This window comes from Delphinus delphis, chromosome 5, assembly GCF_949987515.2.
Source record: "Delphinus delphis chromosome 5, mDelDel1.2, whole genome shotgun sequence".
NCBI classification, from domain to species: Eukaryota; Metazoa; Chordata; class Mammalia; order Artiodactyla; family Delphinidae; genus Delphinus; species Delphinus delphis.
This window is the reverse complement of record NC_082687.1, coordinates 111,305,092-111,329,069: the sequence shown is the minus strand read 5'-3', so window position 1 is coordinate 111,329,069 and position 23,978 is coordinate 111,305,092. Positions and strand designations below refer to the sequence as shown.

Sequence of the window (23,978 nt, the reverse complement as noted above, 5' to 3'; positions counted from 1 at the left end):
GTTTGCAATGAAAACATTTAAAATAAAGTGAAATCAATAAACTTTTGTAAAATAACTCAAAATAATCACAAACCAAACAAACAGTCCTTTATTGCTCAATACCTAGCTTTGATTATTTTGAGGTTAATACTTTACAACAGACCTTTACTTAGGCTGTAATTTGCCCTCTATCAGTTCTGTAACTGTTTCTTATTTCCTGATCATCTGGATAGTCTTTAATGGATTTGCAGATTAGTGATAGCCCGGAGAGATTTTCTCTGATCAAAATGTGATTAAACAGAGATATATGTGGTCAGAAGACACCCATGGTCCATAGTTCCCACATGGAAAAGATTCAAATACAGTTTCTGGATGGGTCCATGGGGATTTCCCTTAATATGCTTCCTTTATATTTGTAGGAGTAGAAATGGAAATGGGGCCTCTAGAGTGGCTAATCAGTGATGTGCTGGCATATGTTTAACAACTGGCTTGCTGGGAAAAAAGAGCCCTGATTTGTTGTGTTTGCCAGTTTTTATAGTGTAAATACTGCCCCCATACTCAATGACAAGCCACCAACTTGACGTCACTAAAGGCAGAGTAGGGATAAAATGTATGCAGTTGGCTCTTGCAAGCCAGTGAATGCTGGCTCCAGCACACTACTGGACCAAGAATGATCTGACTGGTGCCTAGGAACGGAAGAATGCCTTGTATATGACAGCTTAACATATGAGACAACTGAATTCTACAAAACTGAGTTTTTCCCTTAATGAAAATTGATTTATTCAACTATAGTCAGTTTACTTGTAGGTCTTGACCGTTTCCCTTTGAATCGAGGGCTGGTGGTATGAGTGATATATACACTAATCTAGTAATGCAGCCTTGTAACTTTTATCTCTTTATTCATAGCAGTACTGGTTTCTAAAACTGGCTCGTATCTGAGATTGAAATGATGGAGAGTCATTTTTTCTCCTCCCCCTCACTTTTTTTTGGCCTCACTGCGCGTCATGTGGGATTGAACCTGGGCCCCCTGCAGTGGAAGCACGGAGTCTTAACCACTGGACCACCAGGGAAGTCCCTGAGAACCATTTTTGAACAAATTCCTTATACCAGTGGTCCCCAACCTTTTTGGCGCCAGAGACCGGTTTTGTGAAAGCCTTTTCTTCCATGGACAGGGTGAGGCGGGTGGCAATGGTTCAGGCGGTAATGTGAGCGATGGTTCGGGCGGTAGTGCGTCGCGGCAGACGAAGCTTCGCTCGCTCGCCCGCTGCTCGCCTCCTGCTGTTCCTAACAGGCCCCCGACTGTACCGGTCTGTGGCCCATGGGTTGGGGACCCCTGCCTTATATCATGAAGCAAAGAAATGACCAGTTTCTTCTCATTTCAAGATATCAGTATAATTTGCATTCTATTATATTTCATAAGAGAAAATATTTTATTTCCATCAAATGAGCAAAGTTTGTTTTTTCCCTATAAAAGCAAATAATTTGATGGTATACTGCTCTAATAATATATGCCAAAAGAATAGCAGCAAAATATCTCATTTCTTTATAGAATTTAATATATATTCTATTAACAGCAGTGTGTAGATGCATAGTATTTGACCGTATACTAAATAATTACAATTAAAACTTACTTTTAAAATATTTTCAATATTAGGCACTGGTGGAACCAGAGCTTTTATTATGCATACTATATCTTTTTACATTCCAAAAGGAAATTAAAATTCTTAGTAGTATTAGAAAAGAATACACTTTTTAATATTGAATGCAGATATACAAAATCTCATGACTTCTATTAAAAACCTCTCAATTCTACTGGACACAAATAAAGACATCTTTTCAAATAACTCGCACTTATGCCAGGTTCTATAAAATATTCTATAAAAATATTACAAATCCAATAAAAACACAATAATATGGTACAAAGTCTTTTTTTTAAGTCAAACTTTAAAAGTTCTGTATTTATACAAATGCACAATACTTTTTAGTGCCCTCTGACTGGTATTGTTGGTTCAGGATGATCTAATTTTAGAAATCTAAATTGAACATTTTCATCATTTTTCTGCTTCGGAATGGAAGACACTGAGAACTTATAGAATAAATTTTAAAACTAGGATTGGATAAAAACTTTATAAAGTAGAATAGTAAACACATTACACACTTTAGTTATTGCCCTGCCAAAGATAAAAATGCTCCATTGTTCCATTTTTCCTCTATTTAACTTAAATGTCTAGATAATTATCTTAACTACCTATCGTTTGTCTACATAGAAAGTCTTTCAGATGAAAGTGTAAAGATTTTAGATTCTCTAACAAAATCCAAAATATCAGTAAGCCATTTTCATTTTCTAAGTATATTGAAAGAAATGCTTATTTCAATATAAAACCCCAAAGTGCTGAATTAAGACACACTAATAACATGCCTGGCCAATTACTATCTTGGCTTTAGCCTTAGAGGAATATTATACAATTGGCTGCTGAGTTCCAAATTTAAGCATTTGGTTTTATACTGTAATACTGTACTTTCTAATACAGATATCAAAGAAAATGAGATGATTTTTTTTTTTAAAGAAATAGTAAATAATTTCAGCCATAATACAAATCAGTTTTGGGGGGAAAAATATCCATGTCAAGATAGGAAATAGATTTTTAAAATCTTAGAATAATTGCTATAAAAGAACTAAAAAATATAAATTTCTGAAAAAAATACACTGAAAATGCCTCTCTAGGAAAAAAATACACAACTGGTTAGATACAAGAAAATATTCATTACCATGGGGTACAGCCAACTATGAACCTGGCTTATGAGACTTTAAAAATTCACAAAAAGTAATTAGCACCAAAACTGTCTAAAACTCCAAATGACATACTGAAGTGATTCTAAGCCCAAATATTACATTCTAAAAAAGTTACATTTAACTTGGGAAGTTTCCTCAGCAATAATAAATATATTTCTTTTCAATCTTTAGAAAATGTGCTAGCTTTACTGATTTTCATCAAAATATTAAGTTAGTATATAGAAGTTATCATTTATATTGGTTTGGGCTAAGCAGGGACAATGGAAGTTCAAATTATTTCCCAGATAATATGGGTTTATTTGGTGGGGGTAGGTGGGGAGCAGTTCTCCAATTACAACTTATTTTTAGCTGCTTGTTTCATCCTTTTTCTTCTAAAATGTTTTAGAACATTTAGAAGAGTGAACAGGGGAACATTCCCTGCTCACTTTTTGGTGTTATTCAAGATTTGGCATGGGAATAGGAGTGTTTAAAAGTGGGCACAGATCACAGTAGTTAAACAAGAGTTATGAATAAGCTACAAAATATATATTCAACCCTGTTATAATCGAGTTGAGTTTAATTTTATAACAACATCAACTTATAAATTTAATTACAAAACAGCACACAATTTGAAACAAGGCAAAATTTTCAGCCTTTATGTGGTGAAATACATAACTTCACTAATTATATATATGGCTGCCAAATGTCAGTAGTTCATTCGGCCATATTTTACTGTTGCACATAAATAATGACAAGGCAAAGAATAGCAACTAGTCCAAGGGCTGGTAGGCCAAGGAACCACAGCATAAGCCAAAAGAAAATGACTATTACTGGTTCTACAATTTGGTCTCCAAAATACATCCTTGTAAAGCCCATGTTGATGAGGTTTTTGTTCAGTTCACCAAAAAGTGTTCCCATCTTTTTGTAGTCATCTCCAACAGGCTCGCCAGTGGGGTTTTGTGATTCTTCAATATCCTTAAAAAAACAGAACAAGACAAAACAAAACATAAACATAAAATGAGAAATAGGTGAAGGTCTTTAAGAATAATGACTATCTCACAGTTCTTCTTTATCTTCCAAAGTATGTACTGGGCACACTTCTGATAATTATTCAATAACACTTGGGGATGTTCCTTTTGATTGTCATCAAAAACAGAGGCAGGCTCTGATTGCTCTGTCCTGGTAAATAAGCCTCTTTTTTAGTCCATTCCTTTGACACTAAGACTTTAAGGAACCCAGCCTCAGCTGACTGGAGCAGGGCTTGCTGCTACTATTGAGCCATCCTCAGCTATTACAGCTGTGATCTTTCAGTTTTAGCTGGGGAGCTAAGAACACTTCAGTGTAGGTCCTTGCGTAGTTTCCTGTCCAGATTCTATAGATGTCCTAAATGTTTCTTATTAATCTCATCAGGAGAAACATATAGTCTCCAAATAGGAATCATTTTGTAATATAAGCCCAAAAATCTACCTAGATATCAGTCGCCTAGAAAATATCCATCTGTACCCAATTATAGATACCAAAAATTAAGTACTATTTCTATTACCTCTCAGTCTTACTACAATTATGGTCTTTATGTCAGTTAATTAAGTTACTATCTCTCAGCTTCAATCCCACCCTTTGGAATTCTGGAAACAATCTGTCTCCCTGTTAGGCTCTGCCAATAGAGGAACTAGAGAGACACTGCACAGCTGGAGGAGGAAGGGATTTGCTCTTTCCTTGTTTGCCTCTCATGGGTTTCTTGATCCTGTCAGTCTCTAGTCATAGTTCACTCTGGCAGTAGTAGGTCCTTCCGGTAGCAGCCACTGATCTCAATTTAGTGGCTTCCCAACACTTGCAGAACCAATCTCAATGTGCCTTCTTGAGACACCAGATCAAACTTGTGGGTTCCTTTTCCTCAGATATCTGGTTCCCAAGGCCTATGGTGTCTCTCCTTTGAGCTCAGAAACACCAGCACCAGGTGAGCAGTGATCAGTTCTTGGAGGTCTGAGTTTCAGCTGCATGGGATGAAGGAGTGGTTGCTGCTTCCTGCTGTTACTGTCTGTGGCCCTCTAGCCTACTTTAGTGCAGTGGTTTTTAAAATTTAGTATAAGTTACGATCCCTTGGAGGGCTTTTAAAGCATGGACTGCTGGCCCACTGCCAGGGTTTCTGATTTAGTAAGCCATGAGTGGGGTTTGGAGTCTGAGAATTTGTACTTCTAGCAAGTTCCAGGGGATGCTTATGATGCTGTCTTTTTACCATCTTTTGAATATCACTGCCTTAATGTTTTTGCCTTTTCTATTCTTCAATGCCTACTTAACAATTCTTTTTTACATTTTTATTGGAGTATAATTGGTTTACAATGGTGTGTTAGTTTCTGCTTTATAACAAAGTGAATCAGTTATACATATGTTCCCATATCTCTTCCCTCTTGCGTCTCCCTCCCTCCCACCCTCCCTATCCCACCCCTCTAGGCGGTCACAAAGCACTGAGCTGATCTCCCTGTGCTATGCGGCTGCTTCCCACTAGCTATCTATTTTACGTTTGGTACTGTATGTATGTCCATTCCACTCTCTCGCTTTGTCACAGCTTACCCTTCCCCCTCCCCATATCCTCAAGTCCATTCTCTAGTAGGTCTGTGTCTTTATTCCTGTCTTACCCCTAGGTTCTTCATGACATTTTTTTCTCTTAAATTCCGTATATATGTGTTAGCATACGGCATTTGTCTTTCTCTTTCTGACTTACTTCACTCTGTATGACAGACTCTACGTCCATCCACCTCATTACAAATAGCTCAATTTCGTTTCTTTTTATGGCTGAGTAATATTCCGTTGTACATATGTGCCACATCTTCTTTATCCATTCATCCGATGATGGACACTTAGGTTGTTTCCAACAATTCTTTATATTAGATTATCTTTGTTAAAATAATTGGTATAGTTTCCCTCTCTTCACTAGCCCCTAATGCAGTCACAAAAGAAAAACTGTCATGTAGATGACATAGTTGTAATTATAATTTATTAAACCTAATTTCTTTTAGGAGTGATGATTCAAATCAGTAATTATTTATTGAACATATACTTGCTCATAGTAGGTGCAAGGTAGAAAATTACTCATGTGTAAAAAGAAGACTTCAGGTATAGGGTTTCACATAATAACAGGTAAGTATTAAATGCCATTAATTTTGCTGTCTATGCCAAACATAGTTAATTATCTTAACTTGAGGCACTCTTCAAACACATGAATCAAACTTAGATTCCTTTAGTAGAAACCAAAGCTTAACCATTTCAGTAATCAGTACGTAAATAACTAAAAATATTTTTTCGTTTAAAAAAATGCCTTATTTTCTGTTCTACATATACAGTTTAAGGAAAGAGAGTGAAAAAATCTAACTTTATTCGCCATAGTCAGAAAAAATGATTTTCAATATGATTTTAAGGTGGTGTTTTCCCATATAACAGTAATTTGTGTAGCACACAGTGTCATTGGTGTTGTGGAAAAATGAGACTCAAAGGGGCATCACTGTTAAGTCTATATTATAAGTTTAAGCCAGAATTATTTTTGAGTTAACAAGTACATATAATTTAATAAATCACTTTCGGATTTCCATTTCCACCAAAAAAAGAGAAAAACCAAATGTTGTAGAGATATCTGGAGAGTTCAGATTTAGTCTCCCAACACTTCAAGTGAATGACCTTGACCAAGTTACTTCATTTTCCTGAGCTTCAGTTTTCTAATCCATAAAATGGGATTTATATGAACCCCTTTTGATACTGATAATACCCTCTTGAATTATAATTTGTTAACCTTTCCTTATTTTTTGTATTTTAACTTCTAAGTTATCTTTTCCTTCACTGATGTGCTATAATCAATTTTATGTTTCTCAGCTTCTCATACTTTTCTATGTGTTCCATGATAATATACTATATTAAAAAAGAAAAACAAAAATCTTGTTCTTTCCTGAGATTAAGGCTTTCTTTTCTTTAGGACAGAACTTGAACAGTTCTTGATTTAGTTTGTAATTCTTCTGGTCCCTCAACTCTCTCTTCTACTCCAGTGTCTAGCATTGCTGGTATCATTTTTGGCCTCTTTTTTTTAATTAAAGTTTTTTTTTCTTTTTTACCACCTCTAATTTCTTTTAATCTATGCACTTATTGTACTTTGGGGTTTTCTGTTGTTACTGAAGCTTTTTAAGACTTTTTCAGTATTTTTGTGGTTTTAGTACAAAGCAAGTACCCTAATCTGAAATGGTTCTTTCTGAAGATTTCTTTGAATTCTTTTACAAACTGCTTGTGGGTTTTTCAGGGGAAGAGGCAGGTGTTGCAATGCTTAGTTAACTCCTAGAGGCCAGGTGGGGAGGCAGCAGTTAATCATATCATCTCAGATCCTGGGAGCAGCTGGGGGGACTGAGAAGGGAAGTAGAAGGCCTAATAAGGACTGGCCTAGGCGTGCTGTGGCAGCCTGCTGCTTCTTTTTTTAATATGAAAAATTTCAAACACACAGAATTAGAGAAAATAGTACAATGAACCCCTAAATACCTATCAACCAGATTAAATAATTACTAAAAATTTGCCACTTTACTGAAGCACTTCTTAATCTGGGCAATCTAAAGGAGAGGAAAAAAGTAAAGTCACTAGAAGAATGCCTAAAAGCGGCATATGTTCACAAATGAAGTTCTGTGGAAACATCAAAGATATCCAGCAATGAACTGGATGGGGGTTTGAATAATCCTAGAGGAAAGACACTTAAAAACATGGAAAAGAAAATAGGCAGCATTCTTAAATCACTGGCATTACAGTTAATCTCATTACAGTATTTTCTGTATCAGTAAATATTTGTTGAATAGATGGAGAGAATTTATCATGTGTCTGGCAAGCATTAAAGCAATATCTTGATAGGTTTTCTACCTGCTCCACTTTTTGCCAAACAAAAGATGGTCTCATTTTTCCAAAGTATTATTTATTATAGTAATCTCAAAACAATGTATCAATTTTTATGGAATTAGCAGTCCTTTTTGGTTGTGGATATTAATAAGCATCCATTCACTCTTTCCTCTTTCCTATTTGAACCTTAATCCAGTCTGCATTCTTTATGTGAGGAAAATCCCATCTACAGCTTCAGAGGTGATGGGTCTAAGAGTAATCCCCTTCCCTTCACTAGAAGCTGGCTTTTGGAAAGGCCATGTGATCTACTTTGGAATGATGACTTTTGTGGGTTTTCTGGGAAAATTCTTCCTAGCTCTTCTGATACAACTTTGGAAAGTGATCCTTATTCTATTTCTCCACATACAGAGCTTAGGTAGAGAGAATTTACTGTATTTGTATTAATTTTCTATTGGTGCCATACAAAATTACTACAAATTTAGTGGCTTAAAACAACACAAATGTATCACTTTATAGTTCTGCAGGTTAGAAGTTATGTCATCAGGATTGTGTTTCTTTCTGAAGGCTCTAGGAGAGGATCTATTTCTCTACCTTTTCTAGCTGCTAGAGGAGGTCCATATTGCTTGGCTCCTCGTCCCCTTCCTCTGTCTTCAAAGCCAGCAATGTTGCAGCTCTCAGACCATCCTTCTGTAGTTAACTTTTCCCTCTGACCACAGCAGGGGAAGGTTCTCTGTTTTTAAGAACTCATGTGATTAGGTCTAGTCCAGTTAGATAATCCAGGATCATTTCCCCATCTCAAAGTCCTTAAATTTGATCACATCTACAAAAATCTCTTTTGCCATGTAAGGTATCATATTCATAGGTACTAAGGATTAAGATGTGGACATCTTTGGGGGGGGTGGGGAGAAACCGTTATTCTGTGCACCACAATATTTAATTTTAAAATTATTTCTTTTTATATCTATTCTTACTATCTTTGTTAGGAAAGGTCACGTCATTCAAGGCAAAAACCATATCATATAGTACTAACATGAGTACTTAGTATAGTGCATTGTGCCTGGCCCATTGTAGGCTCATAATAAATATTAGTTGAATAAACAATAGAAATATTCTATAATAACATATCAGGTAAAAAACAACTCAAAAAATAAAAACAAACTTTACATGTAACATAAATTATTTTATTTTCCCCATGAGTACAGTTGTGAATTTGTTCAAATATTTGTAAATAAGTTCTAGATTTAGATTATAAGGTATGGGAGCTGTTAGCTAAAATTCACATGCTCAGTTCAATTCCTAAACCACTGCATTTTAAGAGCAGAGGCTAATATGAACGGATGAGTTCTTGAGTCCTTGGCTCACTCTCAGATGTGTGTAATTTTCAGAGTAATAGTAGTGGTGGTACTATTGTTAACGGTATAGTAGAAAAGCTAACACTCAGTGCTTACTATATGGCAGGGACTGTGTTGTGCATGTATTCTCTTGTTTAGTCTTTCCAACAGGCTGTGAGGGAGGCACTGTTATTTTCACCATCTGCAGATAAGGCAACTAACTTGCAGCAGAGTTAAATGTCTGGCCATTGACTTATACTTAGTAACTGAAGGAGCTATGATATGAACTCAGACATTCTTACTCCAGAGACAACACCATTAATCCCTATGTTATACTCCCTCCAGTTATTATTATATTATTAATAGCTAGCAGCTGTCTAATGCTGCAGAGAGAAATATTGATCTCTGAAAAAAGACAAGCTATGTAAGCACATTTTCATTTTTCATAGAAAGAGTACACTTAACATAGTGAAATCAACATCAGTATCTTTTTTGCATTACATCTTTTTTCAGTTTACACTTGAAGGTGAGTTTATCAAGCACAAAACTTGCTCAAACTTTAATTTTCATCTTATATAAAAATTTAAACAAGGTAAAGCTATTTGCAGCAGTTTAGCAAATTTTTCATAGCCTTTTCAGTATTGATTAGAATTCAGATTCAAATGTGAGAAAAAAAAAAAAAAGACTCCAAGCAAGAATGAGGAGATAGGCTTGGCCGAGTTGCAATTAGGCAAAAATCCAACCAACCAACCAAACACACACACACAAACACTTCACACATAAAATAAACCAATGCAAAGTGCAGATGGCATTTCCCCCCTGTTCTAACATTAGTCACTTTGTGTCTTTGCCAAATTTTATTCTTTGTATGTGAGGTCCCAATGGAAGAATATTTGTCAAATGTACAGTTTCCTTCATGATCATATGATAGTACTGACTATGACATACACATTAAAAAGTGTTCTCAGCAAAATAGTGATATTATTTTTGTCCATAATTAATGACATAGGGGTGTTATAATTGATTGAAAATCCTTCTTTAAAAATATGCAAAATTAGTGATGAGAAATTAAAGGTGGGGACTTCCCTGGTGGTGCAGTTGTTAAGAATCCGCCTGCCAAGGCAGGGGACACGGGTTCCATCCCTAGTCCGGGAAGATCCCACAGGCCACACAGCAACTAAGCCCATGTGCCACAACTACTGAGCCTGCGCTCTAGGGCCTGCGAGCCACAACTACTGAGCCCTCGTGCCACAACCACTGAAGCCTGCGTGCCTAGAGCCTGTGCTCTGCAACAAGAGAAGCCACCGCAATGAGAAGCTGGTACACCGAAATGAAGAGTAGCCCCTGCTCGCTGCAACTAGAGAAAGCCCGTGTGCAGCAACGAAGACTCAACGCAGCCAAAAATAAATAAATAAATTTATTTTTAAAAAAAGAAATTAAAGGTGAACCCTTAAATAATCATAGGATTATTAAGAGCAAAGGGTCCTTAAAGATAATTTAAACAAAGCCTCTTACTTCAGAAACAAGAAATAAGAGGTTAAGTCACACAGCTTATTAACAAAAAACAAAGGCTTTGGAAGCAAGGTGGACAGATTCAAATCTTTCTCTGTCACTTATACAAGGCAAATTACTTAACCGCTGACCCTCAGTTTCCCCAGGTATGAAAGGAGCATATTAATATCTACCTCATAGGGTTGTGATAATAAAATGAGGAAGCAGATAAAAAGCTTTTAGAATAGATACAACAGTCATTCAGTATATGGTAACTAATATTATTACTACAGTTTTGGTAGAATTTATGTCTTGTGATTTTAACTTCTATTCTCTTTCTATTGTAACATGCTGCCTGAGACAATTAATACCTTATGATCACCTTTCTTGTGATAATTAAATTCAGTTGTATTTTTCTTCAAGTGTTATGACACTTTCATTATATAGAAGTTGAGGTGGGATGTTTTCTACGGCACATCCTTACCTGTGGGACAATCTGTGCACATTAGTATGGCAGAGCCTCTTATTTACTTTAAGAAGAGTACAAGCTACATTCTATAAACAGGCTTTCACTGAGTGGGTGACAATTTAAGATTCACTTTCAGCTGTTTTCCCGAGTGCAGTATTGGAAGTCTGCTGTTTTTGCCTGTCTGATTTTTATGCTACTTTCTTCTGCAGGTATCACCTTGATTTAACTTTGGGAAAACCCTCCCCAACCCACTCTTGGTTCATGTGTTTTGGTTGAATGTGTGCCCATTCCCCAGTTCCAGGCCTGAACAATCAGAACATTTCATTTCCTTGGGCATATGATTAGTTAAGGAATGAGCATGTGACCCAAGACAGGCCAATGAAAGCTCTACCTGAGACTTTTGCTGCAACTATTGAAAAAGTGACATTTTTCCCCCCACTGATATTGGTTAGCTGGCAAAATGGAGGGCATCTTATTGGGTTGGCCAAAAAGTTCATTTGGTTTTAAGTAAAAATAAAAGACACATTTTTCATTTTTACCAAGAACTTTATTGAACAACATACTCATTAACCAAACTTTTTGGCCAACCCACTATTACAATGAGGAGAAAGCTGGCTATGAATGAAGCTAATATAAAGTAAAGCCAAGAAATTACATAGTTGATGTTGTTTGAATACTTGAATCCAGTTAGGGCATCTACCTGTTTTTTTTTTTTTGTTGTTGTTGTTGTTTTTTTTTAATAACATGAGCCAGTAAATTCCTATTTTTTAATAACATGAGCCAGTAAATTCCTATTCAACCTAGTAAAAGTTGAATTTTTGTTGCTTGGAACTAAGAGTTCGGACTATAGATGATGATGATTATGATGATAAAAAGTAGTAATAGCTACCATTAGGGACTTCCCTGGCGGGCCAGTGGTTAAGACTCTACACTTCCAATGCAGGGCATGCGGGTTCAATCCCTGGTCAGGGAACTAAGGTCCCACATGCTGCACAGTGCAGGCAAAAAAAAGGGCCTGAAACTTGGAGGCAGAAGTAGGGTTTGGGACTTCCCTGGTGGTCCAGTGGTTATGACTCCATGCTCCCAGTGCAGAGGGCATGGGTTCGATCCCTGGTTGGGGAACTAAGTTCCCACATGCCATGCAGCCAAAAAAAAAAAAAAAAAGTAGTAATAACTACCATTAACTGAATGTTTTCTACTGCTAGATATTGTGTTAAGCACTTTACATTCATTATGCCATCTAATTATTATTTATTATAATAAGTATTACTAGTTAATTTCGAAGCCTGTGTTTTTAACTATAGTGCTCAAGAACTTCCTCATTAATTTGGTCTTATTGCTACTAGCAATAATTAACATGAAGAATGTATTAATAATATTAAAAATAATAATGGGGGTTATGCAAGTAGAAATTTTTAGATATAACTTTCTAAAAGTGTTTAAAAACTACGTAAGAATACATGGATAAATGGTTATTGTATTCAGATAACACGAATACAGAGTAAAGACTAAGATGCTGATTTCTCCTTGCCACTTTAGGTTAACCTTCCCTAGCTATCAAGCAGAGCCAGCCTCAGTAACCCAAGCCCATGGAAATCATAACTGGGAAGGTAAATTTATTTTGGTATACATTTCAAGATGTGCATACTGAGCAAAAGTATTTTTGGATAGCACATAGTAGTCTGTGAACTGAGGTTTATTAAATGAATGAAGAAACAAATGAATGAATGAACAACTCCTAAATCTTCTTGCTGCAACCTCTTCTCCTTTCAACTTGTTCACTCAACTGTAGGTTTCCCCTGCTATCCAAAAGTAAAGTGTTCCTATAAAAGCTTTCGTAAACCGAAATGGTGTAAAGCAAAGAAGCAATTATCTTAGGGCACGTCTTGCTAATGGATACACAAAACAAAATGAGAAAAAGCACAGATGCTCACAGACACAGTTCAAAACTATGGTGGCCTGATGCTGAGATGCTGAGTGTAGTTACTGGGGAAGGAGCTTGATGTTGTCACTCTAGCTACTTGGGATGTGTGCTGCCTCTCTAACTTGCTACAAAACAAATGCTGAATGCTATTTTTGCTTTACACCTTTTTTTCTTAAAAGCAAAAATCCTCTTTGGATTTCTTTTGCTTATCGAAAACAGGTACAAACTAATGTAGGTCTTTCATAAAAGTGAAGTGGCAGAAAGCAAATTTTCGAAAGCAGGGAATACCTGTACTCCCACTGTTTTTCAACTTCCCTGGGATTGTAGTCCCATCTCTAACTTCTCTCAATCCACTAGCCCTCTTCTTCACTTTTCACATTCAGCTTGATTTCTATGATGCAAAGTTTAAAAAACTTTAATAAAACTCCTTTGTCTAATAGGGGAAACCCTAATCTTAGAGTAACAACTATTTTCTATGTCTGCACCTGAGTACCTGTGGTGCTAGAGAAAGTCACACCATAGGGTGCCAAGAGTTTATGACAACCCCAAACAGATCTTCAAGTACATTCCTACTTCATTTCTCTGCTCTACTCTTTTTGTTTTGGGGTTTTTTTTTTTGCTCTCTACACAGGGCTGTTTCAAATCTCTTCTTTTAAAAATCTTGAACTGCCTCCTACTCCTCTCTTTATCCCTCTCCTCCAGCAAATTACCTGACCTCCTATTTCTCAGGAAAAAGAGAAGCAGTCAGAAGAGTTTCCTTAACTTTGTGATACTAAGTGTATCAACTACCGAAGTTTACATCCAACTTCTCTTCATTCTCTTTTGTTACAAATAAAGAAATAAGGACGTATTCCTCTTTCTATGTCCAATTTCTCTTACCTATGCTTAGGCTCGCATCCTTTCCTACCTTATATTATACCTTTTCCATTATCCCTCTGTCTCATATATATTCAACCTTCCCCTTTCAGTTGGCTGCTTCTCATCAGTGTTTACACATGCTTAGATTTTTCCTCCTTAATGCCACTAGCTCTGCCTTGCCTTTTCTTCTCCTTCATAACCAAACTGTTTGAAACAATTCACTCTGCTTGTTTCCATATTTTCATCTTTGTCAGGAACTGTGAAGGGGCTGATGTTTTATCCTACTTGCAAGTTAACAAGTCAGCCTGTCTTGGTTTCATGGATACTGGCAGGAGACACAAGCCTCCTCGGTCAGAGACAAAGGACTTTATTCCTCATGCCACAGGAAGCAGCCTGAGTTTCATGTTGATGTTGGTCCCCTTTACCTCCTAAGTCCCACAGGGTGACAGAGTGGCACAGGTAGATGCTGCATGCAGTGGGCTTATGTCTCAGCTGAAGAACTCTGAGCTTAGGGAACTCTCATCTTTTACAATGGGCTATAAGCAAATCTGCCTGATGTTTGTCCCAGAGGGAGACATCATTTTTATTACACTGGGTAGCAGACAATCTGCCCTCTGCTCCAAAAGGAGACAATATTCTGATCTTCCAAGTCTGTTCATTTAACAAACATCCTTGAAAAACAGTCCTAAACAAAAGTTCTCAATGCAAGAGATCCATGGAGAATTGCTCCCCACAATCTTCCAGTCAGACCTCAACTTACTCCAATGTGGCCTCTGTTCCTATTACACCACCAAAACAGTTCTTGAAAAGGTTACCAGTAAACTGCCGTATCAGTAAATTAGAGGGTTTCTTTTGGTGGCAGGGGGGAGGGGCACTCCCTGGCGGTGCAGTGGTTAGGACTCCACGCTCTCACTGCTAAGGGCCCACGTTCAATCCCTGGTCGGGGAACTAGGATCCCACAAGCCACGCAGCGGGGCCAAAAAAAAAAAGAAAAAAAAAATTAGAGTTTTTCAGTTCTAATTTTATTCAAACCCTAAGCAGAATTAATAACCATTTTTTTCTTTTCTTTTGAATTATATGGTATTACATTCTCCTGGTTCTACTTGTTCTATTTTCATCCCTCTGGCTATGCCTTTCTCAGTCTGCTTTGTGGGTTCACCATCCTCAACCTAGCTATTAAATATTGATCCTCAACCTCTGGTCTTAAGGCCTTATCTCTCTCTCTCTTTTTTTTTAATAAATTTATTTGTTTATTTACTTATTGCTTTTTGGCTGCATTGGGTCTTCGTTGCTGTGAGCGGGCTTTCTCTAGTTGCATCGAGCGGGGGCTACTCTTCCTGGCGGTGCACGGGCTTCTCATTGCGGTGGCTTCTCTTGCTGCGGAGCACGGGCTCTAGGAGCACGGGCTTTAGGAGCACGGGCTTCAGTAGTTGTGGCTCGCGGGCTCTAGAGCGCAGGAGCAGTTGTTGTGGTGCACAGGCTTATTTGCTCTGCGGCATGTGGGATCTTCCCAGACCAAGGCTCGAACCCGTGTCCCCTGCATTGGCAGGTGGATTCCTAACCACTGTGCCACCAGGGAAGTCCCCAGCCCTTATCTCTTTTCTTTCCTTATTCTCTTCCCAAATAAGCTCATCTAAACTTTACAGTTTCAATTACCACCAGTAAATCAGTTATTTAAGTATTATAGCCAGCTCAGACCTTTCTTCTGCACTCTAGACCCATATATTCAACTTCCTTCTCGACATTTACACTTGGATATCTTGAATATACTTCAATATTCGACACATCCAAGGCCAAACCCATGATTTTCCTCCTCAAAACTGGTCTTCATTCAGTGAACAGATTCTCAGGAATAAAATCCATCCTTAATTTCTGCAAGTAAGAAACTCAGGAATGATCTGCAAAACCTTCTTTTCCCTAATTTCCTATTATCCAAATTATCAGTGGGTTCTGTTGAGTTTAAATCCTAAATATCTCAGGCATTTATAGTTTTCTAATCTTTCTTGTTTGTTGTCTGGTATACAATCTGTCTTCTCAACACCTTCCTTTCTGGTTCTTTTTATTCCTTCCTGTGGATGTGAGTCACTATTTGGTGTCATTTCCTTACTCCAATACAACTTTGTTTCCACCTTTGTATTTTGTGCTGATATTGTCAAATATATTATATTTCAGTATGTTATAGGCCCAACAATATAATTATATATACATATTGTTTTATGCAACTGCTTTTAAATCAGTCAAGAGAAGATGGTGCGATTATACTATCCTTTGTAATTATCTACATTATTGCCTTTACCAGTGCTTTTTGTTTTTTTGTGTGGATTCAAAGTAGTGTCTGATATCAGATGCTTTCATCCTTATAATTTCCTTTGATCATTCTTGTAAGACAGGTGTGCTGGCAAAAAATTCTGTTTTTATCTGGGAATGTGTTTTACGTTTATTATTATTATTATTATTTTTGCGGTACGTGGGCCTCTCACTGTTGTGGCCTCTCCCGTCGTGGAGCACAGGCTCCGGACGCGCAGGCTCAGCAGCCATGGCCCACGGGCCTAGCCGCTCCGCGGCATGTGGGATCCTCCCGGACTAGGGCACGAACCCGTGTCCCCTGCATCGGCAGGCGGACTCTCAACCACTGCGCCACCAGGGAAGCCGCTACCTTTATTTTTGAAAAGTAATTTTGCTGGATATAAGACTGTGGACAGGTTTTTACTTTCAGCGCTTTGAATGTGTTGTCCAATTGCCTCTGTCCTCCAAGTCTCTGATGAGAAATCAACTATTGATCTTACTGGGGTTTCCTTTTATGTGATTTGTTTTTCCTTTGCTGCTTTCAAGATTTTCTCTTTCTTATTCAACATTTTGACCATAATGTGTCTAGATGTGGATCACTCTGTTTATCCTCCTTGAATTTCATCAAATTTCTTGTATGTGTAGCTTAATGCTTTTCATTAAGTTTGAAACATTTTCAGCCATATATATCTTAGAATATTTCTTCTGTCCCTTTCTCTCCTCTCCTCATAGTCCCATTATTTGTGTGCTGATGTGTTTAATCATGTCCTACAGTTCTCTGAGGCTCTGTTCATTTTTTTCCATTCTTTTTTCTCTCTGTTCTTCAGATTGCATAGTTTATATTGCTCTACCTACAAGTTCACTGATTTTTATCTTCTGCCCACTCAATTTTCATTTGGGTTACTGTACTTTCAACTCCAGAATTTCCACTTAATTCAAAAGAAAAACAATTTCTCTTAATTAATATTCTCTATTTGATGAGACACTGTCATCATACTTTAACTCTTTAAGCATGTTTCCTTTAGTTTTTTGAATATATTTATAAGAGCTCTTTTGAAGTCTTTGTCTGCTAAGTATATCACTGGGCCCCATCAAAGACATTTTCTATTGTCTGATTTTTTTCCTACTTATGGATCATACTTTCCTGTTTCTTTCCACGTTTCATCATTTTTTTCGTCAGTAACTGGACATTTTAGATATATTTTTGCAACACTATATACTGATCCCCTACCACTACTCTGGGGGTGGCGGTGGTTGTTATTCTCATGATTATTTGTTTAGTGACTTGGCTGAACTAATTCTGCAAAGTCTATTGCTTTGCAATGTGCAGCCTCTGATGTTCCTACTCACATTTTTTCCCCTTATTTTCATCTTTTAGTCTCATTACCTAGGGGTTGTCCCTGGGCTAGTATAGCCATTTCTTGGTTAGCAGTTGTGCTTACGGTCCCTTAGCCAGTTATTTTCATGCTTTACCATTGGCTGTATCTGTAGCTTGGAAACTGCTATCATAGTTCAGAGATTTTACTTCTTTGCCCCACATTCAGCGAGGGACTAGTAGCTTGGAGGGTCCTACTCTTACTACCCCTGAGAGGGTATAGCCTTGGGCATGTATACAATTTTCCGACTGTCACAGGTGATTGTGATATTTTGGAGCCCTGCTTCCTAGGAGTTATCCCTGGGTCAGAGTAGCATATTGTTCAATCAGTGTTTGGTCACAGGTTGTATTTAAGCCCCTTGTTCTTTGTAAGGCTTCTTCCCTGTGTTGATGGGTCTGTGTGCAGCTTAGGGAATGCTTTCAAGTCTGCCCCACATCCTGCTACAATTGTTCCTGAGTGGGTGCAGCCTAACACATGCACACTTGCCTTCCTGATCCTCACAGGTGACTATGATCCCAAGAAGGTTCTTCATGGCCGACTCTTTCCCTGGTTCTTTCTTTAAAACCTCTGGCTGCTCTGGTGTTTTGATGTATTATGGAGCTACCAGCCTCCTCTTAATTGCTCTTCATCAAGATCTGTACTGTTTTCAACAACACCTTTAGGCATGGAGTTCTCCATTCCTTCTTCCAGTTGAAGTCAGTCTTCTCAGGCAGATCCAAAGAGCTCTTTACTTCTGTGGTCTGCCTTTTCTCCTGGGCAGAACACCTGCACCACTGCACTGGAGTTGGGGTCAGGGACCCTATTTTCCTAGAGTGACAATCTGGCTCTATAAGGAGGTCCTGGGGGTGGGGAGCAGCTCTTGGTCGTGGCTTGCCTCTCTTGGTGTGGAATCTCTACATTATAGTGAGTTGGGATGGATAATTCGGCCTCAGTGTTCTCAGCTTGCTGTGCCTAGGGTGGGGGTTGCTTGGGGGGAGGGAGACTTGGTCCTTTTAGCCATGCTTGCCTGGAATAGACTTCCTGTAACATGGAGCTGAGGGGGAAGGGAGGAAAGGGATGAGAAGGCCTACCCTTGCAGGTGAAACTGTAGCCCTAGACTGGGAGTTAGCGGGAGAGGGGAATTTCAGCTTCTTGGCTACACATGCTGGGGTTGCAGCTTCTATAACACAGCACTGTGATGGGGAGGTAATGGGTTAGGTTGTGGCTCAAATGCCACAAATACTCACTGTTCTTACCTAGATTTTGTAGATTTTCTTTAATGAATGTTCCTTCATTTGCTGTATGCTCTTAGGGTGATTCCCAAAGATTTTAAATGATATTTTATTTTTAAATAATTTTCACCAGTTAAATTGTTGTTTTTCTGGGATAAAATCTACTGAGTTCCTTACTTCATTGTTCTGGAAGTCCTGCCATGTTGTTTCTGGACACTAATTACTTCTGATGGTGAACTGAAGGATAATTCCTGTAAGGATGAACCAGGGGATCCTGGGTAGTACTCAGGTAGTTTTCTGGAATCATCCATAGAACCTTAAGCACTTTGAAGAGTATTTATTTTATTTTATTTTAAACAAAGTGAAATTTGAGGGTTTTTTTTGGCTGCATTGGGTCTTCGTTGCTGTGCGTGGGCTTTTCTCTAGTTGCGGCGAGCAGGGGCTACTCTTGTTGTGGAGCACAGGCTCTAGGCGTGCAGGCTTTAGTAGTTGTGGCCAGCTAACATATTTGCTAGACTCTGCTAAGCAAAGAAGGAAAACTGCCTCTTTAATGGTTGGTATGAAAGGAAATGAGAAAGAAGGAAAAGAAACCCATTGTTTTTTATTCATTTAAGCTTTAAATATAAGTAAATATTTAAAGACTTTTTTCAAAAAAGGGTTAGTAGAAGAACCATATGATTAAATGGAACTTCAAAAGTTGAACTTCAGCTGGTAATTAACTCATTTTTAAAAAATTAAGTCTAAGGAAAGTTAACTGGAAATTCTAGTCTCAGAATAGTCCTGATTTTCCCTTTAGTTGCATCTAATACATTAAATTTTACACCCAAGTCTGTATTTTAAAATAATTTTTAGCATAGTAAAATACTTTTTATCGGTATTTATAACTCTCTGGAAAAGTTTCTAAGAGTTGCAGAAATGTCAGAAGTAAATCAAGAATGCTTTGTGAGCATTAAAATCATCTCCACCTTCCTAACTCCCCATATTAAATATCTGGCAGCCCAGAAAGAAAATAATAAACGAAGAAATAAATATACTAATACATATAAGAACAAATAAAACTATCTTAAGCTATCATATATATTCAGTAAAATATTTAAGATTATTTTACTGTAAAAACACTTCTGCTTTATAGAGCCAATTAAATTCAACAAAATTTTCATGATACCTAAAATGTGTTAGATAAATAAGACTATATCCTTAACTTCAAGAAGCTAAGAATTTAATAAAAAGGTTAACATTTATAAAAAAGTAAGTATATTTTAAGGCAAAAATATGATGTGTTGCAAAATGCTTGGCATTTAGTTCAAAAAGCGTCAGTATAGTCAAAAAATTAAATCAGGAGAGCTGGCAAAAAAAAGTTAATGCAATGCTTTCAAATATTTAGATGATGTTTTAAAAAATGATATGGCATGTTTAACTGCTTTTGTCTTATCATATAACAGAATAGTGGTTTATAGCACTAATGTACTGCAAATTGATTCTGTGGTTAAAACATCTTTACTTCAAAAACAAAAACGATCTTTACTTCAGCATTTAGTTACCTAAAAAGACTCATTTTTTGCTTTTTATTCCTCTTCATTGCAAAGGCTGGCTCTTTGTGGAGATGCTCTGATATATAAGCCTTAAATACAATAAATAATGTTAAAATGAAGTTTTTAATGAATTTCACAATATATTAATTTTAAAAGCCCTAATACTTATTGCATATCTATTATGTGTTGGATGGTGTCTTAAGTACTTTGACCTTCAAAACATAAAGAAAACTGAAGAAGAAGGATTATGTAATTTAGTCAAGATCACCTAATAACTGGTGAAGACACATATTCAGGCATTCTGCCCTAAAACCCATGTTCTAAAACCCTATACTATATGCTTTCTTATAAATATAATATCACTCTGTAATCACTCACATTCTATTTATTTTAAAAAATATTTATTTATTTATTTGGTTGCATGGGGTCTTAGTTGCAGCAGGCGGGCTCCTTAGTTGTGGCATGCATGTGGAATCTAGTTCCCTGGCCAGGGATTGAACCCGGGGCCCCTGCATTGGGAGCACGGAGTCCTAACCACTGCACCACCAGGAAAGTCCCTCCTTCTATTTATTTTAATATATCAGTTTCTAACAGCAGTTCAAACAGTTACACTTGTCTTGATTAATTTATATTCAGTAAAAATAATGTCATTTAAAAATGGTTTTGTGATGGTTACATTTGACTCACTGTACAATATAGCAACTGGTTTAATTGTGATACAGTTTGACCGGATTTAAAATTTTTCTTTCTTTAAAACTAAAAACCAAACCAACATCGAATTCTTAATTCCACCACTTCTCCCCAGAAGAAAAGCAACATAAACTGGCATAAAGACTAAGCACATAGAACACTATTGAAGCAGATTTTTGGTTTCATTTTTTTAACTACATCCAGTTAAGAGAGAAACATATATTTTATTTGGACATAAAATAAACTTTTCTTTCCCTTTGAAATTTTCTTGCCTTCATGGTATGAACAATGAACTTGTAACATAGTAGAATGTGCTCCAATGATCATAGAAAGGCTGCCTTTATAAATAACATAATTTTTGATTGAATATAATTATGGAGAGACAAAAATGAAAGATGAAGGACCACAATAGAAACAAGCTGGGAATCAGTTTCAGAGGGATTTTAGACTGAAAGTCTTCCCCTCAAAAAAATACTGTAATTTTGTTTCTCTCAATCCATCTCACCAGTCCACTGGACCTCTCAAAAGAAAGACTTGTTTTGAAAAAGATCTTGTTGCTTTCTTTTAAAAGGGCAGGAGTCTCACATTTGCAAAACATCAAGAGACAGTATCATACTGTGATAAACAACTTTGTGAAAATAGATATTAAGAAAGAAGTAGTTATAAAATTTAAAAGCCTCTGGATTTGTTATAGATTTAGCTCTTTATTTTCTCCTTGCAGTTTAGAACCCACAGTCTACCATTTCAACCACGAATTCATAGCCACATATTCTCCCGTACTTTCTGACTTTCAGCAGCCTCCGATTTCCCTGCTGCTTCTTCTAGGCTGCTAAGTGTTGTTGTTGGTAAAAACTGTGCTGAGATGACTCGTTATAAAATCATGTTCTCTCAGTGTTCTTGGTACTACTTCTATACTCTTAAGTGGAGAGAGTCACCTCTCGGTAACTATCCGTCCAATTCCAAATATTTATTGTTCCACATCTTTCCCACTCTATCATCTCCTTCTTAGAGGTGTTGCTGTTTGTTTATAAGTATAACCAATATTCATAATCCCAAATTCTCACATCCATACATTTAAGTACAAAAATGGATTTTATACTGTAACATACTTTCATTCCTAAAGCAAAAGAAGCAAAACAGAGATCCTGATTGAAACTGGAACATTTGTGCATTAGGCAAGTCACACTTCCTTTTAAGACAAAACCAAGAAAGGCAAAGATATTACAAAATCAAAGACACTGGTCAGAATCTGAGGCATTAAGTAGGTGAGGACTGATTCTCAAAAGCACTGGGTCTGTCACTGCTGTTCCAATTGCTTGACCATATCTATTGAAAGAATCATCAACATTTGTGACTTTGTGAATGCCCTCTTTTAAAATTAAATTTTATCATAGGAGTTTTAAGGTTGCAAAGGAAGTATTTAGCTTTATGAAAGTTGAAAATTCTACTTGCTTATGCTGTTAAATATCTTTTCCGTATTATATTTGAAGAATTAAAGATAAATATGGCTGGTATGTCTAATAGAACTAGGCAAAAATATGATCCATCCTTGTTAGAATTAAGTTGCCTTTAAAGTTAGCTTTTTATCATTAATTTGTTACTAAGATCCATAATGGGATTTTGTCTCAAAGAAAATTTAACAGTACTTATGAGTGGGACAATTTTTAAGAAAGCTATGAAAATGCCACTCACATAACAATGTTTGGGAGTTGTTTATTGTGTTCTGTACAATAACAGCTTCTTGTTTTATATACTGCACTTTTTGTCCAATCCAGTGACTTGGCTGATATTTTTCTTTGTGTTCTGAAATAACCACTGCAGTGCAATTCTTATGAAATGAAATGCCTGTTGAGTTATTAATCAACCATTTGGACTAAGTGGGGAAAAATTTTAATTGCTTCTCATTATTTATGACATTAAAGAATCTGTAGGAATCTAGTTTTGTAAATAAAAGTATGTGGATTTATAAAATTTCTTATGGAAGAAATTCTTTGACGAACAGTATATCTATATAAAGCCACCTTATTTTATAATGGAATATATTAGTTATTTAAATTTTGGGTGAATAGTGATATAGTGAAAATGACAAGTTTTCTGCCTACTGTAATGAAGTCTGTAGTCATGTTCTGAAGTTATGATCCTGTCTCTCAGCATGTTTTACACCTGCATTTTATGCAAGATGTGTTGTGTGCTACTTGTGGCAAGCCTGCACAGACCTGACTGATTTGCCAGACTGACAGCTGCTTACTTTCAGGAAACCGCACTCTGGTTCTTAGTGTGTGTCACGTCCTCCCTGAGTATCACTAATCTTTGATTACTAAACTCCAACTCTGATAATCACAGCCCTTGGCTCATAGAATAGTCTGGCTTGCAAAATAAATCCTTTAGGCAATTTAGTTCAATTCAATAAATAATAATAGGATGCCTACCATGAACAAGGCAAGTGCTGTGAGGTACAGAAAGCAAATAACCTATACTCCTTGCCATTAAGCTGCTTAATATATAAGGAAAGATATGTACTCAAATCACCATATTCAAATCCCCTAACAATTAAAATGACCCATACTTTTATAAAAGATTCATAGTTTCCTTCTGATCTTTCTCAGCTCAGGCAATTTTTCAGATTTCCAGACTTGTATGCTCAATTGCATGTTCAACATTTCCCAGATGTCTTAGAGGACCTCAGACTCAACATGCCCTCAACTCATAATGATCTGCCTTAAAATTGGTCTTCCTCCATGCGTCCCTTACCTCAGTGAATGGCACAACCCAGAAGTACAAGCAAGAAGCCTGCTAGTCATTCTAGATGTCTTTACCTCCTTTGTCTTGCTTGGTCGACTTTTGCGGGCTCATCTCCCTCTGAGTCTGTGTTGGAACTTCTTAGGGACTTACCTATAGGCCTTCTTCTCTTCTTACTCTACAGTCTCTCTTCATGGAGCTTTCATGTACTCTAATGATTTTATTAATTCTTAGATGGTTTATATGTTGAAGACTCTCACTTTTTAAATCACACCCAGGCCAAGAGAAAATGATTAGTGAAATGTTTTTAATTTCTTCAGGAAAAATATTCCTGTAGTTTTGATTCTCCCCTCACCATTTTTTAAAAATAAATTTATTTATTTTATTTATTTTTATTTTTGGCTGCGTTGGGTCTTCGTTGCTGTGCTCGGGCTTTCTCTGGTTGTGACGAGCGGGGGC

The 23,978-nt window shown here is 36.9% G+C and overlaps 1 protein-coding gene across 1 annotated transcript in view; it reads right to left on the bottom strand.

Moving 5' to 3' along the window:
- Nucleotides 1–1,514: 1,514 nt before the first annotated feature.
- The window catches only part of FAM241A (family with sequence similarity 241 member A), a 37,401-nt gene continuing 14,937 nt past the window's right edge, over nucleotides 1,515–23,978 (bottom strand). The window contains exon 2 of the mRNA XM_060012905.1: nucleotides 1,515–3,727. Within this exon, the coding sequence (XP_059868888.1) occupies nucleotides 3,482–3,727 (246 nt within the window). The 3' untranslated portion in view covers nucleotides 1,515–3,481. The remainder of the gene's footprint in view (nucleotides 3,728–23,978) is intronic.